At 39.3% G+C, this 25,997-nt stretch overlaps 1 protein-coding gene across 10 annotated transcripts in view; it reads left to right on the forward strand.

Moving 5' to 3' along the window:
• The window catches only part of LOC124303477 (synaptotagmin-7), a 205,926-nt gene extending 180,486 nt beyond the window's left edge, over positions 1–25,440 (forward strand). For all 10 annotated transcript variants that reach the window (XM_046760715.1, XM_046760714.1, XM_046760711.1 and 7 more), the window contains 7 exons: positions 5,775–5,928; positions 6,701–6,841; positions 14,324–14,471; positions 15,010–15,119; positions 16,232–16,400; positions 16,763–16,975; positions 17,439–25,440. In XM_046760715.1, the coding sequence (XP_046616671.1) occupies positions 5,775–5,928; positions 6,701–6,841; positions 14,324–14,471; positions 15,010–15,119; positions 16,232–16,400; positions 16,763–16,975; positions 17,439–17,539 (1,036 nt within the window). In that variant the 3' untranslated portion in view covers positions 17,540–25,440. The remainder of the gene's footprint in view (positions 1–5,774; positions 5,929–6,700; positions 6,842–14,323; positions 14,472–15,009; positions 15,120–16,231; positions 16,401–16,762; positions 16,976–17,438) is intronic.
• The last annotated feature ends 557 nt before the right edge of the window (positions 25,441–25,997 follow it).

A 25,997-nucleotide genomic window follows, 5' to 3' on the forward strand; every position in this document is an offset into this window, starting at 1 on the left:
ACCTCTTAAGGATCGTTGTAATTTCGAATAACCCGACAGGTTTACGTAACGTGTAATATTATACGTATATTACGTTGTACAATCCCCAAATTGAAGCATTAATTCGTTCCGTTCTCTCGGTTCCCATTCACTCCCCTCTTCTCGCCTCCTCGCTTTGAGAAAGTGAGAATAACGCGACAGTCAGGATGGGGTCCACCAAACCCGTTGTTCCTGGAGGAAAAGGAAAGGGACGTTGGGGTATATATGGCAGAAAATAGGTGCGTGGGACGAAGGGCGAAGGGCGTGAGGGGCGGAAAGAGGGAAGAACGAGGTAGAAGAGGGAATTCTGTAAGGACTCTTGGCAGGGAATTGACGAGGGTGCTCCAGCCAAACCGCTATATGGAATCAACCGCCCTTCTTCGTGCAACTGGTATATCAGCCGTCAACTAGCTCGATTTATTACCCTCGCCAACTTCGAGGACGATATATTATTATCACCATTGAATTTTCAAAACACGGAGGCGGACCGTTGCTAATTTTCTTCAGCCTGGTCCAACGGCGCTAAAATCGTGAAATATTGCGACTTTAATATAATCTCTTTGAAAAAAAGAACCTTGTGAACGGGATTCACCTAAATTTGACTCATAAAATTTCACCGGTGTACAATCGATGCTTGTAGGGTGAAATGAATTTTGATCAATTTATTTATGGAGCTTGCTTATTTGCGCCGGTATCAAATTTACAATAATTTTACCGGAACGGGCGGAAAACTCTCAAATTATATTTGAAAGTTAAATACCCGAGGGACAAGAGAAAATAGAAACTTCGGAAAAAGAAATACACACGCACAAAATCTAAGTCATGTGGAAAAATTCATCGATGGTCTTATCTGCTCGCGGAGCAGAGGATTGTCATATTCGAAACGAGAAATGTTAGATTCTGGAGATAATAGAATGGAAAAGGTACGCGTTCTTAACGCATTTCCTGCATAAACAACGTTATTCTCATGAAGCGCTTATCGCGGACGCGTACAGAGCTGAAACTTTGAAGCTGATTCCCAGATAATTTTAAAGCTAGCTTTGTCGTTGAAGTGAAATGCATTCTTCTCTCTGTTTGAAAATAATTGTGAAACTAATCAAACATTTGCAATTATGACTGCCGTAAACAGTCACTTTTTAACAGTGACCGTGTTAGAAAGAATTATAAACAAATGGTCTTATGCGACATTACAAGAGGATCGTTCCATCAAGATAACAAAATATTTTATAACGACGATAATATCGAAATTGTCATGCCCGATTCGGAAAAAAATATGTTTGCCATTGGTTGATTCTATACGATCATTGTACTTATAATTAAATAACAGTATTCCTGCCAGTAATAAAAATTTCGGTGATCAATATGATGCAAAGTCAATGAGCTTAACCATAAATAAAGACTTAAATCATAACATTTAATCAATTGGAAGAAGTATGTTGAATAATATAGTATTCGTGGCTCAACCAGAGCCTGAAAAATAAGTTAAAATACTTACAGTAAGGCACATCAAAACTAGGCCAGGATCGCAATCGTTTTAATTCTCCAAGATGTATTATGAAGTAGCAGCTATTTTTTCTATTTCAACGAATGGAGCAATTGCAGAATCATACGTCACTATTCGAAATAAGAATATTATAATGTCAGAAAACATAAATTTGATAGATGAAAACGTAGAGCCGTAGATTTATCCATATTTGCATTCATACGGAACGATAGTTTGGCTTCCTAATTTACTTTATGTTCATAGAAAGGTAACTAATTCTAAACCCTGGAGCAGATCTGCGTGTATAAAATACAGATTGGCTATTCATGAAAGTGAATTCAACATATATTTATCAGGGCGCCGATTATTTCAACAGTGGCTTGTAGATAATTGTGTAAAAGTGGAACAAGATTGATTAGGATTTTGTATTGACGATTCAAGAACATTGCGTTTACGAACATATCAAGGTTTAAGAGAATATTCAAAAAGTATTGCACACGATAAATAATAAAAAAATTAATATTCACAGAGACGAAGACAATTTTTATGATAAAAAATAATAAACAATCAGGAAAACGCGCAAAGCGCGCTGATGCGCTTGTAGTGTAAAAAGCTGACCGTTGTTCGATCAACTCAGACCACGATATGAAATTTTGGGCTTCATTGCAAACCCGTTGAGAAAATCAACTCTGAATTATTCTAGTGCAAGAAAAGCCCCGTCGCGTTGTTTCCGGTATGAAATTCGTAATAATAGACGTAGCTCTCGCAGGGCGGTTGAGAATAATACCCCATCATTTTCGTCTTATTTCATCACTCAGAGTACCTCTAATAAGCTCTTTTCTTTGTGGAACGATGACTTCATTCGAGTTCTTCTGACAGCTCGTGAAAGACGTGTAATTTTTACGCGTCTCGGCTATTTGAGTTCCCTTAATATCCCTAATAAGACGAAACCCCGTTTCAGCTTGGATGAACGTAATAGCTGTCAAATTTACACACGAGAACGACTTTGTCCGGGTGAGACAAGAACGTGTCGTCAGGCCCGAAGCGAAGCTCCTGCTCTCGAATATACGTTCACCTGTTGAATAAAGAAACTACTCGTGTTGTGTGTGACATCCACTTCGCAAAAAGTAGAGGCTTTATACGAAACTATATGTATACTGTCGTCGGGGTAAGGTTGGAACAGTTTTTTTACGGAAAAGTTTTCGGAGATAATCAATAACGTGGAGAAAATTCCAGGCTTTCTCAAAACTTGTTTTACTTTATTGATCACATCGGTAGTGGTAATAAACTGATGAAAAATTTCTTGACGATCCGACTTGACCGTAGTAAAATTTCAAATTTAACTCTTCGAGAAACAAAGTCTCAATCGTACAATCTATCAATTTGTTTACGGATCGATTGTGTCCTTACGATAGAGGATTCGAATTGGATTATTAATCATTATTTTTGCGTTCCCATCGCCGTGGCAGTTGCCAGTAATCAATGGACTGAGATGAATATACAAGGAAGCTTAAAGTCCGTGAGGGTCGTAAGCCCGAAAAATGGAATTTCTCATACAGATAAAATTACAAGGTGACTGAATTTCAGAGATAGGTATACGTATATAGATACAATATTTTCTCCATTTGTCAAAGTAAAGCAGCGCTGGTCGCATTGATCAAGAGCCTGATTTATGTCTGTCGGATAAATTACAGAGGAGCCGTGACAAGACGAATGTTTCATTAACCCAGTTAGGAGACAGTTGTCTTGGCGACTGAGTACAGCAAATAGAGATGTACGGATATACGGACATCTGCGAACAACGAACCGCGTGTAATATCGCGACGCGGCGACGTCCGCAGCAAAAGTTTCTTCATCACTGCAAACCTAGCAGGAGAGTCTCTTTTCACCGAATACATGTAAACTCACTCGTGAGCTTTGATATAGTTATAATTAGACACGCGGTTCTCACTCGCGTGAAACCATTTTCCCGTAATTGGGTCAACCAAATTATGCCCCGTCGATTATACAACCTCGGTTTTTTTTTCAATTATACTTCGCCACGTGCAAACAAATTCCTTACTTTGGAATAAATCTTCCAAGCAACGCGTTTCGTTGAACACGTAACGGTATGTTCATTGATTTATTATTACTGCGCAAACGGAACAGATTTCACTGGCTTTTTCATCCATCACTCGATAAATCGTTACAGAAAACTCAGATACTGCCAACGGAGAAAGAAAACGGAGTCGAGTCCGTTCGAAGCACGGACAGTGAATAGCAAAAATACTCCTGGAATAACAATCAACGGAGCACACGAGTGCTCGATGATGCGAAATCGCATGGTTCAGGAAGTATTTTGATTAACCGAAACGAGGTGAATTACTTCGGCTATATCCGTTGCAGAAGCGGATATTAAAAATCGCAATACGTAGCAGCTGTTTCTCATCCTGAGGACAGAGTATAGGTATTGTATCGCAATCTGTTAAAATTAGCTCTTCGTTATCACGCTTCAATCCTGCTCATTGTGGCTGGTTCGAATGAAATTATATAATATAAACGAGTAAGAATATGAGGTTAATTAACAAATTACGTACAGCCATGGTGGTCGCTGTACAAGTGTATCAAAATATTCATGCCAGAGTAACTTGAATCAACAGCCCTTCACGACCGGAAGTGGCAGGTTGAAGTGTATAAATAAAATACCTTCTTACGCTCTTCACCCCACGGTAACGTCGTTCGATCCAGGCAGTAACTCTGCAAACTGTATAAGCTGTACCTAGGCGTACTTTACTCATTTCACCTCTCGTATATAATATACGACATGAAAGAAAACCACGGTCGATACGATCCCGTCCGAATGACTCTCAGCACGCTTCTACGAGTATATAGAAGGGGGGTGTTTAAAGGGGCCTGATGTACAAGTCGACCTGTCTATAACGTACGTGCGGAGAATTTTCGTTACCCGAAAGCTTCTCTCGTCGTTTTATCGGGATTCGGATATATACTTGCTTTTAGTGGAATGCGTTCGAGCTTAAGTTATTCTCCTAGATTGTGCCCGCATGTTTGTATGGTAAGAGAAATATTGTTTTCTGCGCTTCTCTTGAAATATTGCATCCAAAATAAATTTTCCCAATCTGCGATTTGAGAATAAACTGAAATCAGGAAACGTCAGGGTATCCAGGTGAAGTTGCTTGAAAGGATTCGGACAAGTCCGAGGAGATTGAAACCGTGACGAACGGTTTGAGTATGAATTTTTAATGCCGGCTTTTCCAACTGCCAAATAACAATTCATAGTGTAGATCAAACTTAATCTACGTTAATTACGATACATCTCAATAAACGATTTTTGCGAAATTACTTCGATGATGCAGAACTGATATTGATTTCCGCGTATAAGATTTGCATGATCGTTAAGAGAAGTGAAGAAGTTGGTTTTTTGTCTTACAAAAAAGTAAGTAAATCGAATTTTTGAGTTCAAGAGCTACAACGCGTAGAAGTATTCACCAATCTTAGCAGAATTACGAGCCTTTGGGGGGGTAAAACACACGAACACAGCGTACCAGCGTACCAGGTTTCATATTTTTAATAAAATTCGCTGACTTCAAGCTCTGCTGCATACGTCGCATATCAATGTTTCACGGTGTCACGTAATGCCCGGGCCGTGATATTAGCGTTGCGGTAAGCCCGTGCAGGCCAGTGATCCCCCGGCTTGGTGTATCAACGTGTAATTGCGTTGCTGGCTGCAGGTAGTTCGTGCAGGCTGTTGGTTTTATCTCTACGAGGAAATCGTCACGTCGATAAGGGGTCCAAGTAGGAAAAAGGAAATGAGAAAAAAACCGCAATGGTCGATATTGCCCCCGCGAAAAAATAACCCTGGATAACGCGAGGTATTATACGGAGTAGACTGTACGGATTTTTGATCGCCTACGCAGCATCGTACCTCTTATACCCACTTTCGAATAATAATCTTCACATTATGGAAATTACGATCGAAGCCGGATCCCCTCGGTCAGAGACCGGCAAAATGGCGCCGCGTGTTATACGTATACTATACACCTATAAGTACACCTACACAACGTTGAGTTGTTTTTTATCCACGCGCTTGAATTATAACGGTGTTGTAAGTTAACGGGGGGCGGTATCACCGGCTGATTACGAGGGCGGGGGACGCAATTTCCACAACGCCGCTAGGATAAGAGAAAACTTTGCACCGTAGACGAGGTTGTGATACGAGGTTGATGCGAGGCTCGAGCTACAGGTGATGCTAAATTACACGTTGGTTTATTTACAGAACGACAGGGAATCCCGGGAGCAAATCACCGGCTGGAGGCAGCGGCGGTCCGGGGGCGGGTGGCGCCCCTGGTGCCGGGGGTGCGGAACCTCGAACACCGACTGCGGGGCCCCAGAACAAGCAGCTCCAAAACGTCAAAGGGGACCATCCCTCCGTTAGTATAAATTTCCCCAAAATTTGACCCTTTTTTTTGTCCGTTCGGGTTTTCCGCCGTCTCGCGTTTCTCTTTACAGGTACGTAAGTGAGATCGCATATTTTCGAACTTTGATTTATGGGAAAGGTGTGTTTCCTCGGGTTTTTCGTGATTTTCGAAGCCACGTAGAGGATATGCGGTCTTATCGCTGCAGCGATGGGAGTTGGAAACCCATTCATGACTATATCCGTGCTTTCTGATCACGGAGATTTTCCTAATTACCAATTATATGCCATGTCGAAAATCCGCTTCAAATTGGTTTTATTATACGGCACCGTGTAACGGCGTCTGGGGTATCTGCGGCTACATTAGACATTCTATCCCTCGCATCTGAGGTAACTTTCCCAATTTCTCAAGTCTTTAATTGCCAAGTTAAGGGCGGGAGAAGAACGGTATTCCTTTGTCCCATCTCTTCCGGATCGGCCGACTCTTGTATACCGGGGGGAAACTTTTCTCACTTATATTCTTTTTCCACCCCCGCGCTAGCTTTTGAAAATCGATTCTATTTCAACTCTCGACTCGGCCTCTCTTTGCCGTCCGCGAATTTACACTTTTCCGATTATTTCCCGATAAAACTTCGAGCCCCGAAAGTATTTTCGGATCAACGCTCGCTCGATGGCGAATTCCCGAATTCGCGTTGTGAACATATGAAATATTTCATTCCCAAACTGAACATTTCGTAAGGCTGTTTTCGCTACAAATAATGCCTGTGTAATTTCATTTCCTCTTCCAGATGGCGTTCCTCCAAAGCAGATCGGTATCCTTGGTCGACATGTACATCGACAATACGGAACCGAGCGAAAACGTTGGACAGATACAGTTCAGCCTTGAATATGACTTCCAGAACTCTACGCTCATGCTGCGCATCATACAGGTCAGCCATTTTCGCCACGCGTATCAGTCTATATTGTTATTATCTGGAAGTAATTAACATCACAGCACGTTCTGCTCCGTCCGAGCGGTAAGCCGATGCAGCCTTCGACCTTCGATAATAATTCTGCAAATACCTAACTGAATTTCCCTTGCACTGTACCTAGGTACATACCTACGCCTATCTATACGTATGGCACGCTGTTATTGCTCGAACCCCGGTTCCGTTAACCTATCGAGGCGAAGGTCCTCGTTTTATATTTAGCCTCGAACCCTGCCGGGGGGTGTTTGTTTCCACCCAGCTATTGACCTTCTCGCTCTTGAATAACAACGATGAAAATACGAAATTAAAAACACCCCTGTTTGCACTTGCGCGCTATACTTAAGCGACCAGGGGTTGGTTGGCATTGGAGATTTGTCATTGTCGGACCTTGGCGTGTATCAAGTTTGGACCCACAGCGCCTCAGTAAGAAAATGAGTGTTATTCTTCTCCTTCTTTTTCGGCATGCGACAAATCGAAAAGCTGAGTCGAATTTAAAGGCGTTACGGTTAAGAGGACCTTGCTGCGTGACCGCAAATTATATACACCAATGGGTATATCTGTGTATATGTATACCCTATACAACACGGAGGTTGGAATTAAAGGAGGTCAACAAATCTCAAGGGGGTAAGGGAACTCGTTCTGAAAGTATAAACTTGAGCGAGCGTAAAAAGACGGCGCGGGTGTTCAAGTTTCAGGGTGGGTGGAAAGAGAAAAGTGAAAGGGGGCGAGTGGACAAAAAAACTTCTCTGCATCCTTTCACCGCTGACTTATTCAACTCCCCTGTACAGACCGACATTATCTCAGACATAAATTAATCTGAATAAATATACCAGGGATCGTATAACAGAAGCGAAATGTCCGTCGCTACGGCTGATGAATACCTTGAAACTCGATTGCCAAGTCGTAAAAACGGAACTATTCGCTAAGAACGATCTCTGCTTATCCTTGAATTTAGCAAAGGATTATACAGAGAAGAATTTAAAGTAATGAAAAGATAAATCGAAACGAGAAAGCGCTGAAGAATTTCCTAGAACGAAATACGACCCGCGATTAAACCTTGATTTCCCAAATCGATTCCGTAAAACTAATTTCCTGATTGCCGTCCGTAGGCGAGAAAACGTGGGCCTAAAAATCATTCGGCAAGTTGAAATTCGCCACGCGGAGAAGTTCGACTAAACTCACAGGTTGAGAACCATTCGTCAACTGTATACGAGGCGGAGTAGTGAGTCGGGGTGGTTTTCATACCCTGTCCGTAAGTTTGACATGATCAAGGTATATGATACCCCTCAGGTCCTCAATTTCAGCACCGAAGGCCGTGTCTATTACTACAACTCACCCTTTATCCGCGGTGTGAAACTCGCGGGTGAGAGATGAACAGTCGTCAAAGATGCGAGAGATCGAAATTTTCCAGCGAAATATGTATATGTATGTATAATGTACCTATATAATCCATATATTATGACAAGTCTGACACACTCCGCATTACGACTGATCGGGGTGCGAAAATTGCCGAATCATCCCTACTGGCGGGGTGAGATTCGAAATTTCGAGGGAAGCCAGTGAGAAATTGTGATTGTCAAGCGGCTTTGATAAATCGTCAATTTCCCCGGTTTTCTAGTCATTTACGGGCTGCAGTTTCCTTGGACCCGTTTTCACCTCACCGTGCAACACGAGCGTCATATCCTCGTTAGCGATTTCATCCGCCCTTACGATCAGACTAACTATTTCCGGCGAGATTTTTGTTCATTCTCAAGTTCCCCCAGGCGCTGATTCTTGGCGTTTGACGTAATCGGCGGACGCGATTATTGTTAGCTTGAAATCGGTAATCCCCCAGGTCCTCGAGAGGGTCAAGTTACGGCAATTAGAATGTGACGCAGTCTTTACAAAGAAAGAGAAGTGCGCGACCGTGGTCTATTCGTGCGTATTAAGCGAGGGGGAAGACGGAAAAAAATTAAGCAGGACAGACCTAGCTCAAAATTGAAGAAATATCTCATTCTAATGTCCCCCGGGAATCCGTATAACCTACCACCGATATCTGTTCGTGCCTCCGGCTGATTTCCCGATTTATTTCGCATCCCATTGTGGTACGTACACGTATGTTTGCCCTCGTGCTGAGTCGCTGCCAATCTTCAACTCGCCCAGATCCATTCTCTTGATACTCCCGACCGTTTCGGTGATTGACGATTGCAATTTAAGGGCGGAACTCGCCTATAGATCGGCATGGAGACAATTTCCCGTGTATCGCCAACTCGGCTCGACTGAAATAAGTGGGGAAAAAATCCTATCATTTTTAGCGTTGTTCCAAGGCCATTGTTCACATGTCAATGGTTCCTTCCATTGTAAGGTTGAATAAAGGATCGCATTCCCAGTGATACTTCGCGCCTTTAATCACGGCCATCAACTCGTGCAAATAATTCGTATGGTTTTAAGTCACATTCTGTTTCTTACGTCTTGCTAGACGGTGTCACATTGGACAGAATCCGACGCTTAGTCTTGCCTTGGGTAATGACTGCCAAATGAAAAGTTATAGATTTCTATCGCGTGCCTCGATCTGAGGACAAAATCCAATTTAAGCGTCAGTTTAAAAGAGACCAGGCCAAACATTTACCGTGGTTTGAATCTGAATACAGATGCAAGAATTCTCTGATAGGATGGCAGCTGCTCGTCACTGAAAAGTTTCTTAATTTAGCAAAAAAAAAAAAACGTGAAAGCTCGTTAAACGACCGTTTCGTTTTTCCGAGGTCAGAGTAAGTCACAGAAGTGCCTAATTAACTAAACGAGCCGTACGGAGCTCACGAATTCGGCTGATTGTTTAAAAGCGTAACGACACCGTGGCACTCGGATTTATTCTACTCAGCCATCTCCCCCCGCTTAGTCGTCGTGATTCATTTTGGCACGTTATAAATTACGCGAATTATTCACAATCTCTCCCTCGTCGTTCATCATCTCAGTCGATTTTTTACTATAAATTATATGACGTTGGAACGAGGCGCAAATCTTAGGATTTTGAAATCCAAATGCTGGAGAGAACCTGGTTCAGTTTTAATACGACCGCATGATTATCTACGTCGAATCATGTACCCCGTTCAAGTATAAAACTTTCGTTCCATTAACTGAGTCTCGTAAGTCTGGCTTATACGAAGCAGCAACTCCCTCGATAAACTGCAGCGATTTCACTTTGTTGGTGGTTTAGGGCGCCAGGGTGCGGTTTTTATTCGTGCCCTTGACAAAGCTGTAAAATCGCGACCGCCGTATTATAGCGCCGAGATTGATCGACGGCGCTGAGTGAACGGTAAGCCGATAATTCTATCCTTGAGCATTCCGTAACTAAAATCCCACAAATTCCTCACGATTTCACGATTCCGTCGTGAGGTTGCGGAAGATTTCGCGATAGTCAACCGGCAGGGGCGAAGAGGATGGCGGGGGATTTTCGATACAAATTCAAGTACGAGGGAATAAAAGAATTGAGAGGACTCGATACAAAAGGGACGAGAGGTTCGTCGAGTATCCGACGTTACTTTCTACCGCTTGACTGTCAGGACGAACTTAGCTGACGGCAGACGAGACGAGAGGAAATATCTTTGACGAGGAGGGTTGATATACCCTACTTAAGATGTGATTTTTCGCAAAGGGGATGCAAAAATGAGAAAAATGCCAGCGCCGTGCGTGAGGACAACAAAGACGCCGCAAGCTCTCTGTAACGTTGTACGAATTTAAACAAGCGAAGGGGCGGGCGTGCAATTAAAGCGATTAGACGAGATCGCCTCTCACTTTCATTTCACCCAACTTGATCCCGCTTTCAAAGGGTCGTGACACTATCATCAACGAGCATATTTTATTACGTGACCAGCATACTTTATATGGCTCGATCCGCCAACTTTTAGCTAGCTTTTTAAGGTAAAACTTTCCATCTAGCTGCAATTTGGATGTATTAAAATGTACGTAAAATAAAGATACAAATATCTTGTAATTCTTAGGCCTTTAGGATTTACCGTTTGTGGGAAATTCGTTACTTAATTTCGACATATTTTCGAAGTGAACCTTTGTCTTTGAATTTTCAGAGATCCCCGGAATATTTATACCAATTACGTATGATCCCATTTTAATCCCACTCTCAAAATTCCAGGATACGTTTCAAAATGTCTTATCTTTTCGCACGGTAAAATAAAAAAAAAATTATGTTTTAGACCTTTAAGGTACTTTCTGAGGATCCACGTTGAAGTGGAATTCATGTTTGGAAAAGTCGGACTTCTTTTATGCAAAAAATACATTAGTTCATGATTGATTTCTGACGACAGGGAGTGTTAAAAATTTTAAGACTGAAGGTTCAATTCGATATCGTGATGAAATTTATCAACGTGTCACTCGTAAACAGTAACGCCTCGGGGCTTTAAAATTCTGAGACTCTTATATCTCAGCGTACATAAACTTTCTGGCGATTTCGAAATTTTCACGCTATAAAGCTGACGGAAGATCGGTGGATCGGCCTATCTTGTTCAGTGATTCGGTCAGCTTTAATTGTCACTCTTCGATTTTATTCAATCTAGAAGCTTTTGTCTTATTTAACAAAATGCACGTGCAGTCGAGGCGGGACTCGTATAAAAAAAAAAAAAAAAAAAGAAATCTCGGTGGGATTTGAAGGTTCCTATTCAAAATGGAAGAACCGTGAAGCTTGCACGCGTTTTGAGAAACACTGGGAGACCCGATCGACCGCTTGGCGCAAAATGGGACCCAGGATTCTAGTACCTTCTGTGTAATAATTATGTAGTGAATAGGTATGTACGTTGCATAACACGATAAACATACAGGATCTATCTAAACTGAGTTACTAAAATTATCACAACAATGGTAATTGCCTTACCGTTGTAAGTACCACGGATTACATGGTGTTATAGGGATTGTAAATGGAGCAGACTGCGAGTGGTTCTCCACTCGCACTTCGCACGTTTTGTTCAAGTCAACAGATCAATAATATGCCTGCAGTGTGAAATACTCTGACAACTTATACGTTTTTCTGCTATCAATCTGTAGCGGGATCGCGTTGATTAGACCAGCGGAATCTTTCGCGACTCTATATTGACTTATTCTCCAACCTTTTTCCCCTGATCCTGACTGTTACACTAGTGACGATAAGTCATGTAGGTATAATATTTATCAAGTTGGCCAGTTCATCTCTAACATTGACGGGCTGGGGCGTGGAGATTGGACATGCGGATATACGAGGTGCACAAGGGGACGAATTCGGGGTGAATTTATCATTATTATCTGCCAGAACCCAGAATGTAGGGAGGGAGAGAGAACTCGTTGACATCTTAAGCCGTATATCGCGAGCCACGCAGCTGTGGTCGGTCGTTTGTCATTTTTCAAAACTATGTCACGTGAGCCGAAATTCGTGAGCATCATTCGGGGTATAACGACGGTTTCCGTTATAAGTGTATAATTTTTTTTCGCTACGCGTGTCATCGTGTCTCACAGGACGAAGTTTCGCAAGACTTGGTAATTTTTCTTTCTCTTGTTCTTTTTATGCAAATTTGCAAGAAAGTTTTGCGGGAAGATCGCAATCCTCGAGGACTAAGATCGAGAGGTGTTGTATCCGTATGGCGTGAGAAAATACAGTACGGTACAACGTACCCTTCGTGATGAGTTCTACAGATGATGGCAATCAGACAACGTCAGGAGAACAAGCCGGTGCCTTTTCAGAATGGCAAAGAAACTTTTTCCCACTTCCTGTTTCGAAGAAATCCCGGATTGCAAGCCCGAAGGAAAACAGAATACTGGCGCCGTATCCATCAGGAATAGAAACTCGTTCCTACAGCGTTCCTTAACTTCTCCAAGGAAGTAAGCATGTACATATGTGTACAACTATCCACCGTTACAAAAGTTAGAACTGCTTTATATAGAAGTTACCTATGTACATACCCAGCAGCAGCAGCAGCAGCATCAGCAGCATCAAGATGAACTTGTTTGCTAGGGTATAGAGAGGAATCACAAAGAAGAGCAATTAATCCTGAATGAAATCTTTCGTCGTGAAGGTACGTCAACGGGTTTTCTTTCCGTTCCACACGACCGTAGTACCGCGAGTCTTTGAAACGGACGCGTTAAAAATGCAAAACCAACCTATCCCAATACTGGAGTGCAAGTATATATGTATATACGTTACTGCGGTACAAGGGAAAAGAGCTATGCGATAGGATGAAAAAAATGTTTAAAGAAAATGAAACAGATAACCTGTGACTTACCGTTAGAGCAGGAAGAATAGCGGTATAACCGTTCGAACGAAAGAAGCGTAAATACAAATTTCTGGCAAAATTCAACGACGTTCACAATGGCGTTCGCCTTTTTACGTAACACCTTTCGTCGATTTAATCAAGCAACATCAGACTGTTCGATTTTTCGCCAAAGTTGCCTACACAAATATTGGAAAATTGCTTCCACGCCCGACACGATTACCATGTTAATCAGCATAAAGCTAAAAGACACCTAAAAATTTTTCTTCTCGTAAAATTTTTTTCACCTTGAATTTCGCTTTAATTCAAGGAAAGTTGTTTCGTACCTGAAAGGATGAATTTATGACAGAAAAAAATTTTATCCGTTGAATTATGCTATGTATCATACCAGTGAAACGTTATTTATGAAAGGATATAAACGAATGCTATTTTACTCAGACCTTTTGCTCACGGGAAAGGCTTTCGATTGAATCCAATACCAGCTACTTCAAAGCATTCGTTGATTTTTATTGGTACCCCGTATAAGGCTGGTGCCTATAGACCATAAACTTCAAACGGGAGAAATTTCCGCATCAGAAATTCACGACCACGAATCTAATGTAATGATTGGCTCTGTAACGAGTAACGCAGATCGGTTCGGTAATACATCGGTTCATTTTTCTAAACCAAATATTGAATACCCCGCTTTCTCTTCCACAGGAGTGGATTGAGGGCATGATCAATTCAAATGAGATATGTTCAGCATCAAACTTGGGCGAATGTTTCCAGTCCATGAAATTCAAGTGACCAGCATAAGCTATAACTTGTAGTTGTATAAGACTTTGAATTCGAAACTACGTATACCTAAAAATAAACCATATACCTATAGGGAATAATATCAAATTATCTCCGAGTTCGTGACAAGAACGAGCAAGTGAATACGGTACGGTGACGTGCTATTAAATTTCGCGAACTCGGTGATTCTGCTTACCACAGCAAGTTCTTATCCGCCTTGAGTCAACGCGCAGAATGTATCAAGGGTACAATATGCACGTGCACGTGTAACCGTTTCGCGAGAGGAAATTGATTAGTTCAGTACCGGAAAGTTCTTCGGTAGTACTTTTCTTTTTCACCTTCTATATCTCCGACTCAACCACTGCTCCGTGCTTTTCGACAGATATTTCCTGAAATCCACTTGATGCAGAGAGCTTAAATTTGATTCACTCACGGGTTTCAGGGTAAAGATTTACCGGCTAAGGACCTGTCGGGGACGTCGGATCCCTACGTTAGGGTCACGCTATTGCCGGACAAGAAACACCGTCTGGATACAAAGATCAAAAGAAGAACCCTAAACCCAAAGTGGAACGAAACCTTCTACTTTGAAGGCAAGTATTGGTAATCAATTTCGAATTGACTCGACAAGCGATATCCGTGATGCAACACGCCCGTTCGCAGGTGAAAATCATTCGACCATTTTTCGTACAATTTTCTTCCGAACTTAGGATCAGCCGGGCTTGTTTATCCGCGAATTACATTACCGAGGTCGCGTCCAGTGTGAAACCGTATATGACTTCAATTACTGTTCAATACCAGGGGAGAAGCTCCATAGTAACGAGACGACGGGACATTCGAAACTCGTGATTTCGCAAACGCGTTCTGCGGTCTCAGATTCTCCCGATGCGTATATTCGATACGCAGAGCGAGAGAAACGATGAAAAGAACGAAGATTCGACTACCAGTTTTTCAATGTTTATTTTTTGCCTGGTGTTATATTTCAGTGCCGTAAAAGAATCTCGTCACGTGCTAATAAATTTCGTTTGTCAATTTCCCACGTGATTTCCGGGGAGAAAATTGTACAAACTCGCAATTTTGTCACATTATTCGACACACGTTTTGACACGTGCCTCGTTATTTTCTCCGCAGGTTTTCCTATACAAAAGCTCCAGAGCAGAGTTCTTCATCTTCACGTGTTCGACTACGACCGATTTTCGAGGGATGATTCAATCGGGGAAATGTTTCTTCCCCTCTGCCAGGTAATTTAACGTTATTATTGGTCGTTTTTTCTGGACGTTGAAAAAGATGCCGGGAAAATTATGTTACATTTTTTTTTCTACCCTCGTTTAATAAATGCTCCGGGAGGCGGGTTAATATACCGCCGTACACTCTCGAACAGCGAACACCTATTTACAAACACTTTTGCCCGCTAATCTAGACAAAACATCTATAGATATACCCGTTTCAACGGGCAAATCGGGGGAAAAAATTAACAAGCCACAATAACCGCTCGCTAATTTCAGCGCCATATCCACTTGCGCATCGACCTTCGCTGCTGGTCTGCGTATACAAAACTTGCAACCAAGCTCCAGACTGCTTTATTGACTAGATAATGTTAAAGGGACACGTCCGTGAAATTCTGAATTTTTTTGACGGACATGAAGTTTAAAGTACATCATTAAATTTTCACTAAACAAATAGTTCCTTGTCTGTTTTAAGTGATTCTAATCAGTGGGTATATTTCAAAAAGCGCTTTGCGTCGCAATTTTCTCTCGGAACAATTTGAAAAAGTTTCATAGATTTCCTGTATGTAACGTGGGGGATTAAAAGTTGGCATTAAATTTACAAGCTACATGTAACGAACATGTTGAAATTTGGTATCAAAATTATTTCTGGAATTAAAATTTTCTATACCACAAAACTTTTTCTTGTTGAAAATTTAACCGAATACTTTCGATCGCAATTGAGTGGCGAAATTTGACGGCCACCAGGAAAGCTGTGAAATCATTTAAAATTTTTATGAGATTTTCGTACCATGCCGAAAAGAGCCTTTTGAAAAGCACCAATATTCGTCATGGTTTAAACCAATATCTAAAAACCTACCGATTACAATCAGTTTAAACAGACAGACGTGTACTTCGTTTAAGAAAACTTTAATGACAGTTAAAAATGCAGGTCAATCGAAGTAGTTTGGAGTTTCACTAACATGTCCCATAAATTCGTTGCATAAATTTGCAGTAATCTATTACATTATCCTGGAACTATATACCTGTTCAATTTTCCTCGACATTTCACTGACTGTTCCGTAAAATTGAAATCTGACTATTTGCAAACGGTGATGCGGTAAAACTGTGAAATTTTTTCTGGGTAGGTGGATCTCTCCGAAAAACCATCGTTTTGGAAGGCACTTAAACCACCGGCGAAGGACAAGTGCGGAGAGCTTTTGTGCTCTTTGTGCTATCATCCTAGCAATTCGATCCTGACGCTTGGTTTGCTCAAGGCAAGAAACCTGAAAGCGAAAGACATCAATGGAAAATCTGGTGAGCTTATGCGAACATTAATTTTTCTCTAACTTTCATTTTTCACCAGGTAAGCTGTTCTGTATGCAGGTTGAATATCGTAACACATGATTGATGAACCCCAGGGTTATCCTTGACGTTTCGAAATCTTGATCACGCATGTGATATATCGTTACCAGCTTGAGATAAGAAATTTTCTTTGCGATAGTAATTCACCGGAGCTTTCGACGGTACAGAATGGAAGAACACCTGTTCTTACGTGTAGAAGGCTCACACGTACATGATGCATCGGCTCGATGCACGTTTCAAGATGATTGATGACGCGTACTCAGCTGTTGTGCGTAGAATTTATTGAACCGTTGGGGTACTACTTATGTTTTCAGATCCGTACGTGAAAGTGTGGCTTCAGTTCGGCGACAAACGAATGGAAAAGCGCAAGACGCCTATATTCAAGTGCACCTTGAATCCCGTGTTCAACGAGGCTTTCTCCTTCAACGTACCCTGGGAGAAAATACGCGAATGTTCGTTGGTCGTGATGGTCATGGACTTTGACAATATCGGGAGGAACGAACTAATAGGTCGTATTCAGCTAGCGGGTAGGTCTCCATGGGCTTTATCCTAGAATAATCATATCCCCTCGATCGTGCATCGCTACGTGAATTCTTTTGCACAGAATCCGCAGCTTCTCTTCTTGGAATTTTTATCCCCTCATTCGAAACCAATTTTCTATGTACACTGTAGTTCGTGGTCACCACCCATTTATGCATCGGAAATTTGGTACGATAATTTTCTTAAGATAAAAGCTGCTTTTAATTGCGGCTTATAAAATTGAAGCTATGAGCTGATCGAATATTCATATAGATGGAATATTTCAATGGAATCTGGCACTTAACTCAGAGTGTTTGGTATCGCCGATTATGAATTTAATCTCAACCAATCGGGGCTATACAGACAGATTTGTGACGAACAATATCATGCGAGTGTTTGAATCAAGCACCTATCCGAGATCGGCGAAGTATCAATTGAGGCACCGTAATTACCGCAGCCATTTTATTTCAGGGAAAACCGGAAGTGGGGCTACAGAGACAAAGCATTGGCAAGACATGATCACGAAGCCAAGGCAAACGATCGTTCAGTGGCACCGTCTGAAACCCGAGTAAGAGAAATTGAAAGTGAAAACAAAGCTTATTTTCCTGTGACCTTCCGCAGCTCGCTGCAAGTCTAGCGACGACCTGCCGCACGCTCCGGGTTCCCCGTCTAGTGACGTAAGTACGCTGCGGACATGCAGAAAAGTTCGAAAACCGGCCGACATCCGGCTCAGGGTTAAGGGTCACAAAAAAGACGAGGATGAGGAGACGGAGGCGGAGGAGGAGAGGTGGAGAAACGGGGATGAAACTCATCGAGGCATCGTCGAGGTCTTCAACGAACTGCGAAGCTACTTTAAGTTTTACTTTCAGCGCGTCCCGCTTTCCGGTTGTCCGCACGTCCTCTTCAAATATCACGTAATATGATTGACATTTATATGTATATCCAATGGGTACCTTAACTACCTTATATACCTGGAGAAAAAACGCGCGTTTGACGCTGCATGACGCCTCAAGCGTTTTCTGAGCAAAATTTTACATACAATACAGATTGAAATCTATGATCTACTACTATTATACGTACATACGTATATTACTTGCATTTCCACAACGAGAAGGATTGAAATCTGTCGCACCTGCGAGCGCATACCTGCGGTAAATGGTACACAGGTGTAACTGTTACAAAATTTGGTGAGGAGAATTGGCATTTCGTGAAAAAGATAAGGTAATTTAAACACATATAAATATACATATATTGTGATATATATATATGCATTTTGGTGTGTATAGGCTTGTATTTCAGGAATGCGCTTGTGTAGCGCAATGTTTCTAGCTGACCCCTGTTTGATTTTCATACAACGTCAGGTGTCAATTGACTGGCTGATTAAAAGTTAGCCTGATTCTGTATTTGTGTGTCCGCCGAGTTTTCACCAAATTAATGTAACAATATTTTGGTACAGATCTATATGAAATTGATCGATGAAGTGCATGTACTGTAAAAACATGTTCAATTTTAATAGGGTACACGTAACGCGCGCGTTACTTTTTCGACCTGGACTAGAGACCCGTTTTGAATGTAATAACATTTTTGAAGATTTTTATTTTTACTTCATAGTAATACAGTCTAGTAAAAATCCGAGGAGAAAGAAGGAAATAATAGTAATAATATTAATAATAACAATAATAATAATAATAAGAATAATTATTATGTTAATAATAATAATAATAATAATAATAATACTAACAACAATAATAATAATAATAATACTAACAATAATAACAATACATTAATGATACAAAGAAATAAGCTATAGAATATTACATACGATAGAGAGAAACTGTACTTCTCGTATATAATATACGTGAAAATTATAGCTGATTGTTGAATTGTTAAGTGAAAAAACTGATACCTACGTATTTTCGGTGCTTGCGTGATAGGCAAGATTTCGAAGGAAATTATCTATGTGCCAAGCCAGTGTGGTGATTATTTTTTATTATTTTATTCTTATTTCGCTCAGACGATGAATTTGCCCATCTAAGTCTAACATCGTACAGTAACACCCGTATACTTATAATCGATTCCCTTTTTATTCTGTAGGACTGAAAGATTTATCACATCTTAACCGTTTCAATCTTTCAGAACTTACGCGAACTATATTACATGTATGAGCACGACGCTGTAGGAATGCGATACGTATACAATATACAATATACATGTATACCTACATTTCAGTACCTACTTATTAAATTACACGTACAGTATAAGTTTGTAATGATAACTTGATATTCCGTTGGCGTGTTATCTTTTTTGTCACGCTATGACGCCTGTCGGGAAATCTATAACCGGAGAAAGTAAGAAATAGTGAAATTCACTAGGTATATGTTGGGAAATTTAGAGCCGATGTATAATTTTTGTTTTACTGAAGCGTATATTGAATCGTTTAATTCGAAATTGATATATATGTCCACAATACCTATGTGCAGATTTAAAAATAGCAGGAAAATATAATTGTCAGTGATTAAACTTTTTTCTCAATTCAATATTCTTCTCCATAAATTGGAAGATATTCGAGTTATTTAAAAATAATTTCTGATAAATACGTAGCTGTAAATTTGATGTGATGTAGTGTTGAATTATCACAGCGTACGTTTAACCATTTGAGGCGCACATTTTTCTACTGAAGAAATTTAGAAAATCATAGGTGATCTCTAAGTTTTCATGGTCGCTGATTGCGATTCTGAAGTCAAAATAACGAATTACAAAATGGCAGAATAAAATGTGCAAAAATGTATTACAAATATGAAAATAACCAAGAGTAAACAAAAAAGGTGGGACGTATACGTCCCACTGCCCCTCAAAGGGTTAATGCGCAACTTTTGTAGTACACGATCGTCTTACGTAACCAGACATTTTGCCATTTTTCATGGAATAATTTCACAAATATCTCCACCCCCCTAGATTTCTCAACTTTACTCTTGTTTTTTCATTTTATATCATTCTCTTCAAACTAGACAATCCTATTAGAAAAATTAATTTCGGTTATTCCAGTGTTCATAACAGCCAGTTCGAGATCATTTTGCGCGCTGTCACCCCTGATTATTTTTATACATATTACTTCAACTAAACTGCATCGCGATTTAATCAATTTTACATACAATCATAACCTGGAAATGATTTTCTTTTCTAGTAAATCGGGGTAACATGTTCAAAAATTTAACTCTCTCTCTCAAAATCGTATGTAAATTTTTTCTACGATCAAATAATTGTGTATAAAGTGCGGAAGTTTTGACGATAAGATGAAACATTTTCCGTGGATATTTAGTTTCAAAAACAACGATTCAGTATAAATCATCCGACTGTATGCAAGTATAATTCCATACTTTGCTGCTATGAAAGAAATTTACGAATAGGTTTTCCAACCAGAGTACTAAGAGTCGGGCTAAAAAATGGGATCCAGAACATGCTGTAACACCGTTTCTTAACTATCCCGTAAGATCCGCGGACGCTGATTATTGGTAAAAATAGAAGTAGACAAAGCTTGCTAATTGTAAGTAATTCCTTACGGGTTCGCAGAATTTCACAATGTGAAATATTTCTATTGGATCGAACAAAAACAATGGGAGATTATAAAACGACAGAGGAGGAGAAAATTCGTTGGCACTTCAACCAAAAATATTTTTTTCTCCGTCGGATACTCGCGGTGCAAAAGAAAGAGGCTGCGGGAAAAAAGTGGAACTGTAATATAGGTGTACGCACAAACTGCAACTCTTCGTATAAAGGGATGCGAGGATGTAATTCGTTCTATTTGTGAAGGATACTCAAGGGCTTTGTGTGACGCTTATAATGCAAATGCGCGAGCAGAAAGATGCTCGATCCGTATCAATAACAGAAGCCTCTGAACAAGCGATATCTGAACAAAGATTCAGCAGACGATGTCTGTGAGAAGTAAAAGAAATTCTTTGGCGGAAGGGTCGCGTAAAAATTATGCGATATAAGATACGTATTGTGAAGTGTGTATGAGTGAAATTGCTTAATGATCCGCGTACTCTTGTCGTACAAGGCTTGATTTTTTCATTCAACATCGAACTGGTAATTATAGTCGCAGACCACTGGGACTGAGGATCCTGAAATTAATAATAGCAATCTACAAAGGAAAGATATTTTTGACGGAAATTTTTTATTGAGAAGCAAAATATATTTCGGTGAATTTCAAGTAATAAATTGTGATTGGTGTACCTTATTGAATACACTGACAATATTGTTATAACGGTGTATTTGATGTATAGTCTGCTGTGGTTGTCTATATAATGTTTATGTATATATATATGCATATATACATATATATACATAAAAATGTCTCGATTTATGATGGATAGAATTGTATCGTCAGGCAATTTTGCTTACACGTCACTGACACTTCGAGCAACACCGATCCGTATACTCTACTCATGCAAATCTGATTCAAACATACTTCTTACGAATTATCAATCGACAATACCGACATAAAAATATCTTTTGGAGCGTTAGTAAATGCGAGTAGCGTTCACTATTATGTCTCAACTTTTGAATGGATCGCTTCAACTATGACAGAACAACCGACTGTATGGTTAAAGTATACACGAAAGAATATCTATATATACATAGATACATATGTATATGTACATGTATATGTATATAGTATATGGTAGAGATTAGTATCTACGTATATAAAATGGATGAATAATCTACAATATGATATAATATGAAATTATATGAATATGTATGTACATATACAAATTGCATACATATATGCTCGTATATGCACATTATATATTTCTATATTATTGAATAAGTAAATATAAATTACGTAGCACAAAGTTAAATAATATTTGTATGTTGTAGCCTGTATATACACACGAGACATATGTATGTCGCCCAGTTTAAAGAAAGAGTAATTAGAAAAAAAAGGAATAGTTATAACAAATATATTAGAAAAAAACGAGCTATAGATTTTTTTTATATGAGCCAGTTGTCTGCGAATGTTTGTATACATATATAATGTATGTATGTATATGCATTACATTACAGCTCGGAATACATCGACAGTTTCTGCATATTCTCATTTTATAGTGCTGTAAATGTCGGAGAGAATAAAGAAATGTTATGGTCAAATATCGCGATTGGAGCGTAAGTTTGAAATCGTAATTGATGAGAGATTAATTTTTTTTTTTGTTTCAATACATGTGTTCGAAGCTTGTACAGTTTTATTATTAAATGGAAATGCAGAAGCTGTGATAAAGCATATAAGTTACAAATAAAAGGGCGAGCCACCTGCAGCCTGTAGCAATTATTATATAATTACATAATATTATACGTTTAATGATAATCATTGTTTTTTCTTCGTGTACGATTATATGCTCTCGTGTTTTGCCGAAGAAACTGGGCAAAAGTCAAACATTGCTTGAGTACCTATAGAATTTGGAAAAAGAAATGAAAACAAAAAAAAAAGAAGAAGAGGATAAGGTAAAAAGAATACCACGCGGTACATAATTACGTTACGAATCATTACTTTATGTAACGTTACGGTAAGAAATGTTCGATGTTAAACTTGTTGCGCTTTTTCCATTGCGCAGTATAAGAATATACATATAGTGTGCATACATATACTTATTATACACGTGAAACAGCTAGTTTTTTAAAGCGACATTTTCAATTGGAAAGAACTTGACGTCACAACGAAATACCTGCTTTTATCACTTTATTTTTCAAGCGTCAGATCCTTATCCCAGAGTTATATAAAGGAAGTTAAAGAAAAGTCACTGCTGTTATAGTAATTATACAGTATCCTGCTGTAAACGCACGGTAATTTCAATGGACTGTTTTAAAACGGTTTATATTTCAATAAAAGAAATATACAATAATTCTCGTACACATACATACATAGTGAATATATTTTTGCTGCGCAATGAACAATCTAGTGAGATGTAGCCATTGTCTGTTTCCGACTTGCTGTGAATAAGTTTACAAATCTTATATACAAAACATTTAGGGCATAGGCACAGTAGTATTCTTGCATATACATATACATATATATATACATAGAACTATAAATTTTTACAATTTATATATTGTGCCTGTGTCTTATTATCCTCCATCTCTTGACACAACTTTCATCAAATAACAAATCTTTATGCCCCAAGAGGAAACGTTCAAAATTCTCAGAAAAATATGTATTTTTATACTTTGAGTAACGATAATTTTTTTATTCTCTCTCCGGTAACACACCCTACACGCTACTTATACGTGATAAAGGAAGAGAGCTTCGTTGTCTTGCATCCCATGAATAATTAAAGGTATTCCAGTCAGAAAATTGAATAATGAACTGCGAAAAAGCTTGCACGATTCAACCGTTTATTATCTAATAATGAAAAAATACCGAATAAATTAGAACCGTATAACTTTAACATTCATGGTGAACAGTTTTCATATACCAACACAAAACACGTGAATCACATTGAATATCCAAATGGAAGTTATCTGTTAACTTTTAATAAACGACATTCGGACTACTGATTCTACTTAAACGTCACGATCGATCGCTTTATATTATGTTATTCGAGGTTATTATTTATGATACACATAAGTCAACTACACTGGTTTATCCTTGATTATTAAACACAAATATATAGTCGCAATTTCGTAAAAAAATTTTCTCTCGGTGTAAAATATGTAAAATGTTGTACATGTCTTATATTGCAACGGTGAACTTATTGTTAGTTTGGAAGTGGTGTTTGTTGGTAAGATTTGGAGTATGAAGTAGCCACTGCACAATAATTACTGTTAAAAGTATAATCAGAAATTCAGTAAACATTGAAATATACTCGCGGTGAATTCCTTTCGGAGCATAAAGCCTAGACATGTTTCGAAACATCTCAACATTGTCATACAATGCAAGTGTAACCTGCAACAGCATAATCTGATCGTTGTCTAGTAAATTAACTAACAGAATAGAGCTGTCGAGTCGAGTTGTCTAGTTTTCGTTAGAACAACTTAGTATTTTGTTAGACAAAAGGCTCAAGTAGCTAAAATGACCTAGATTTACGTACAGAGTTATAATTCAGGCGAGTGTCTCACCTCATAAATGCATATCCCTATTCATCAGTTCATCTGATCGCCTGCATTTTGAAAAGAACAAATTAAAACTACAGAGGTCGGAAGCTTTCATAATTTCATGGATGATGAACAATGTTTGATTGTCATTTGTAGTATGTAGAATAATTAATTCTATTAATTTCCATATCTCTAGTGTACTTACGCTAAATTCAAATAATGTTAGAAGCACAATTCTGCAGAACATAATTGCAAACGAAAGGGTAATGTGTCTTTCAACGTTCAAAAATAATTCTCCTTTCTGCTTTTGAATTGTTCTTTTGAAATGTATGTTGCAATCACATCATTATCAGGCATAGCTATAAGAAATTGTTAATCTTATATCAAGCCAAGTGTCATTGTATAATTGTATATCACGTACTAGTGTGTTACCTTGTAACAGCCTGCGCCTCCAACTTAACTGAAATTGATTGTAATCACTATTTAACCCTATAACAACCCGGTCCAAGTGTTTTCCTGACCACAATTTAAGTATTCAACTATGGTTTTCTACTAGGATTGCAAATGATGAATAAAAACTCGGACACACTTGAGGTAACGAATCAGTGTTTTCACCGTTTACGATCTCTCTACGCGAGGCATAGGCTGAATCTAAAATTACTGTAGTGCCTGAGAAGTATAATATATTATCTGTATCCGTATTTGAAAGTTACGTGTAACATTGTTGAAAAGAAACATGAACAATTATATCATCAACAGCAATTGGACCGCAACAGAAGGGCAGGGAACAGCATTTATTATTGGAAGCGCAAAGATTTATCGATATCACTGGAAATTTGGGGGATCTAAAATCACATAAATCGGTTTCGAAGGTACTGTAGGTTCAAATAGTGAAATAGCACTCAGCTCCGTGTGCGGAACGCAAACATCTGATTATAAAACTTTGTTTCGATGTTAAAGAAAATCAACTACTCCCTGAGGCAGAAAAAACATAACCATTGTCCAATCAGCTGCGTGTGAGAATCAGGTGAATAACAACCTTTTATACGAATAAAATCGTCTTTGAGTAGATATACGCGTCGATACTTGCGTATACTCGTTCATTTAACACAAGAATTGGATTTTTGAAGTTATAAATTCACGTGAATGTATAAAACAACGGCACTCTCACAATCGGTTATCGAATGAATGGATTACATACTTCGGATCTTATTCCAGCAGCTCGAAATGTGATTCAATTGATTCTCGGTCCCTCAATTGTAAATAGAAATTAGATCTGGCCCATTGCATTCCCGTCTCCGTTACACAGACCCATGTACTGTAAATGTAGTTTAACATTAGTACGAATTAAAAATTGAGAAAAAAATAAATTATTGTATGAAATGTTTGTGGAAAGTGTATTCATTGTGCAGGATTTTAAAAAGGTTCAATATAACAGGCTTGCAGATGTTGCCAAAAAAATTTCGCGAGGCGGGCAACGCGTGTACTTCACCGCTTTATGACGGTCACTCGCAATTGGAGGAAATTAATCCTCGACCCTTTGAGAATACTCGGAATACGAGGGACAAGAGATACTTGGAATCCAGGTACTATAAAGCTTATCCCAGATATTATCGTTCTGGAAAAACAAACTCTTCATGTAAACGCGTATTACGTGTTTCAGTAAAATTACCGCTAGGAAATGAGATTTTCAGGTCACATTATGAAAAGATTAATAACCATCGATGAATGCATGGACAGCTGAGATCAATAAAACCCTATCTCAGAATTTGGTTGAACAGTATTGTTCCTGAGAATTCTGTTCAACAATATCGTCGTATGTCTTTGGAGATCACTTTGCATATGCGATGTTGTTGAACCATATTCTGACATGAGGTTTCGTTGATATCGGCCGTCAGCATCCGTTTCCTCTTTTTCGGCCTAAAATTTCTTCTCTAAAATCCG

Source organism: Neodiprion virginianus, chromosome 4, assembly GCF_021901495.1.
Source record: "Neodiprion virginianus isolate iyNeoVirg1 chromosome 4, iyNeoVirg1.1, whole genome shotgun sequence".
In the NCBI taxonomy this organism is placed as follows: Eukaryota; Metazoa; Arthropoda; class Insecta; order Hymenoptera; family Diprionidae; genus Neodiprion; species Neodiprion virginianus.